Source organism: Octodon degus, unplaced genomic scaffold, assembly GCF_000260255.1.
Source record: "Octodon degus isolate 3935 unplaced genomic scaffold, OctDeg1.0 scaffold00372, whole genome shotgun sequence".
Classification (NCBI taxonomy): domain Eukaryota; kingdom Metazoa; phylum Chordata; class Mammalia; order Rodentia; family Octodontidae; genus Octodon; species Octodon degus.
Genome location: NW_004524948.1, coordinates 449,788 through 452,642, shown reverse-complemented (window position 1 = coordinate 452,642; position 2,855 = coordinate 449,788). Strand labels below are relative to the sequence as shown.

General features: G+C 40.9%; 1 protein-coding gene across 1 annotated transcript; it reads left to right on the top strand.

Annotated features, from left to right (window-relative positions):
- The first annotated feature begins 682 nt into the window (after positions 1-682).
- On the top strand, positions 683-838 carry LOC101577983 (ATP synthase subunit epsilon, mitochondrial-like). The gene has a single exon (XM_012513221.1). The coding sequence runs from the start codon at positions 683-685 to the stop codon at positions 836-838; it is 156 nt and encodes a 51-aa protein (XP_012368675.1).
- Positions 839-2,855: the final 2,017 nt, after the last annotated feature.

Here is a 2,855-nt window from a genome sequence, read left to right as displayed (position 1 = left end):
TTCATCCTATCTTTTTCCCTATTTTGGTGCGCCCAGTCCCTAGACTGGGAAATGTGACAAAATTTGGCTTCAAAGCAAGTATTTTAAAAGAGCTGGGGATACAGTTCCGTGGTAGCGCACTCACCTAGTGTGTGTAGGCCATGGGGTTTAATCTGCAGCACTACAAACCCTCTGAAGACTTTTGCATTCTACCTTACAGCTTTTTCCTTGAGGATTTTATTTTCTTGCTAATGATTCTGAAAATATCTCAGGAATGTCAGTTCCATTATAATGGGAACAGAGAAACTCTCTATGGGTGTGGGATCTACCCTTCCCCACACACCTAGGGTGCCTTTGGGATGGTTCTGGAGGCTAAGAAGTTCTTCTGTTATTATGCAGGCACTTTCACTTTAATGGTGTTTTTATTCCCTAACCTCTGTTAAATTCCACTAAACTATTTTATTTTGATGTTTGAGAATAATGGCCAAATAATTCCCACAACAATAAACAGAACTGTGTGCCTAAACACACAAAATAAAAGTAAGGTGTTTAAAACTTTGAGAAAATGTCTTTCGACATTTCACAGCATTTTCTAGAAGCTCCTTCGACCCTTATGCTTCTCTGGCCTGACCTTCCTGCTGCTGGGCCACCCGAAGGAGTCGACATTACTGTTTTCCTAGCGATTTGGTCCTCTCAGGCCTTCATGGTGGCCTACTGGCGACAGGCTGGACTCAGCTACATTCACTGTTCCCAGATCTGTGCGAAGGCAGTGAGGGATGCCCTGAAGATGAAATTCAGAGCAAATGCAGAGAAGACTGCTGGCAGCAGCATCAAAATTCTGAAAATGAAAAAGGAATAACCAGCCCTGACTAGAGCTTGAAATGCTACATTTCACCCTGAAGATGTGTGGGCACATGTTATGGCAGATTGTAATCAATGTCACTTTGTGAGGTGAAAAAGTACCTAACTTATTCATAAATTAATGATACCAGTAAAATGATGCATGGTTCACTGTTTAAAAAAACAAAAGAAGCTCCTTTGAAAAGTGACTTGTCAGCAGCCAGAGAGATGGTGAAGTAGAGTAAGCGCTTCCCTGGCAAGCTCAAGGGCCTGAGTTCAATCCCCTGTTCCACCAAAAAAAGAAAAGAAGGAAAGTGATTTGCTAAACAAACTTTATGGGGCTGGGGAGATGGCTCAGTAGAATAAGCGCTTCCCTGGCAAGTACAAGAGCCTGAGTTCAATCCCTGGCTCTGCAAAGAAAATTTAAAAAAAAAAAGCTTTACCAGGTTTGGGATTGCCTTTCTCTCTTTCTGGAGTTAGATTCTTGTTTGTTCCCTGGAGCAAAGAATGGAACAAAATGAGCAAAAATCGGTGGCATAGTTCATCTGAAAACGTGAAAGTGAAGCGTGAGGGAGAAACTGGTTTTGCAGAGCAAGCTTAGGTTGAATAAAGGGAAAAAGTGAGATAATAGTATACCCTGGGGGATGCAGCATGGGCTATGGTGAGGACAGCCAAGAGAGCCAGCTCTTCTTGGTGTCTGCGTCCTTTCATATTGTCCAAATCTCAAGCTAACTCAAAGATCTTCATACAGGTCCTGAGAAGCAATGTGGGATCCCATGGCCTATTGAAAACCTGCGGGAGCACTCATGAGAAGTCCCCATGCAGGGCTTTGGGAACTGTTCTGTGCCTGTGTTTCAGGATCTTGTAATTAACATGTCGTGCCTACTTCCTTAAGTAGCTTTGCTCTGCCCTAATCTTTTGGGGGTGTGGAGGGTCTTGCGGGTTAGCTCAGTTGTTTAAGCAACTGCCCTGGCATATCCGGTCAGGTGCAGGGGACCACAGTTTGATCCCCAGACCTGCCCTTAACGCAGCCTGAGCCAGCAAAAAAATAAAAACAAAAGATAAAAAATCCTATTCTCCTGTGTCAACAGCACAAAAGCAGCTGAGTTGAATCTAGAATAAAGTAATATTAATTTCTAAATTTGTTCTTTTCTCCATACAAATCATCATAGACTATGAGAAATAATTTCTCATCAAAAAGAGTTCAGGGGGCTGGGGAGATGGCTCAGTAGAATAAGCACTTCCCTGGCAAGCACAAGGGCCTGAGTTCAATCCCCGGTTCCGCAAAAAAAAAAGAAAGAAAGAAAGAAAAAAGAAAAGAAAAGAAAAAAAAAAGAGTTCAGGCCAGGGAGCTAGCTCAGCAGCATAAGCACTTACTTGTCTGTCAAGTGAAAGGTCTTGAGCTCAATCTCTGAAACTGCAAATTAAAAAAAAAAAGTTCAAACTATACTACCGGTATAGCACAGCTATAGAGTATTTCCCTAATGTACACAGGGTCCTGGGCTCAGTTCCCACTTAAAAATACATTTTTTTTCATTTTTATTTTATTTTATTTTTTCCCCCATAATTTTATTGATAAACAAATAGCAATGAGACAGTTTCAAATCAAATTGGTAGGACAGTTTCAATAGTTAACACATTGCATACATTTTTCCTAGTGGTTAATTGCTGTACAAGATGCGGACATGATATCCTATTTACAAACACCATTAGAACAAATCACTCTATTCGTTAAGAGAATGTAACTATATATCTATCCTAACTTAAAAATACATTTTAACAAGGTCTCACTTCAATCCCCCGTTCTGAAAAAAAAAGGCATTTTAACAGTGCTGGTGAGGGTAAGACCGGAGGGTTACTACGAGTCTCAACTGCGTAGCAAGACCCAATGTCCAGTAAATTATTTTATTTTCTTTTTTTCTTTTTTTTCTTTTTGGTGGAATCAGGGATTGAACTCAGGCCCTTGTGATTGCCGGGCAAGCACTTATTCTACTGAGCCATCTCCCCAGCCCCAAATTATTTTATATTTATTTTTC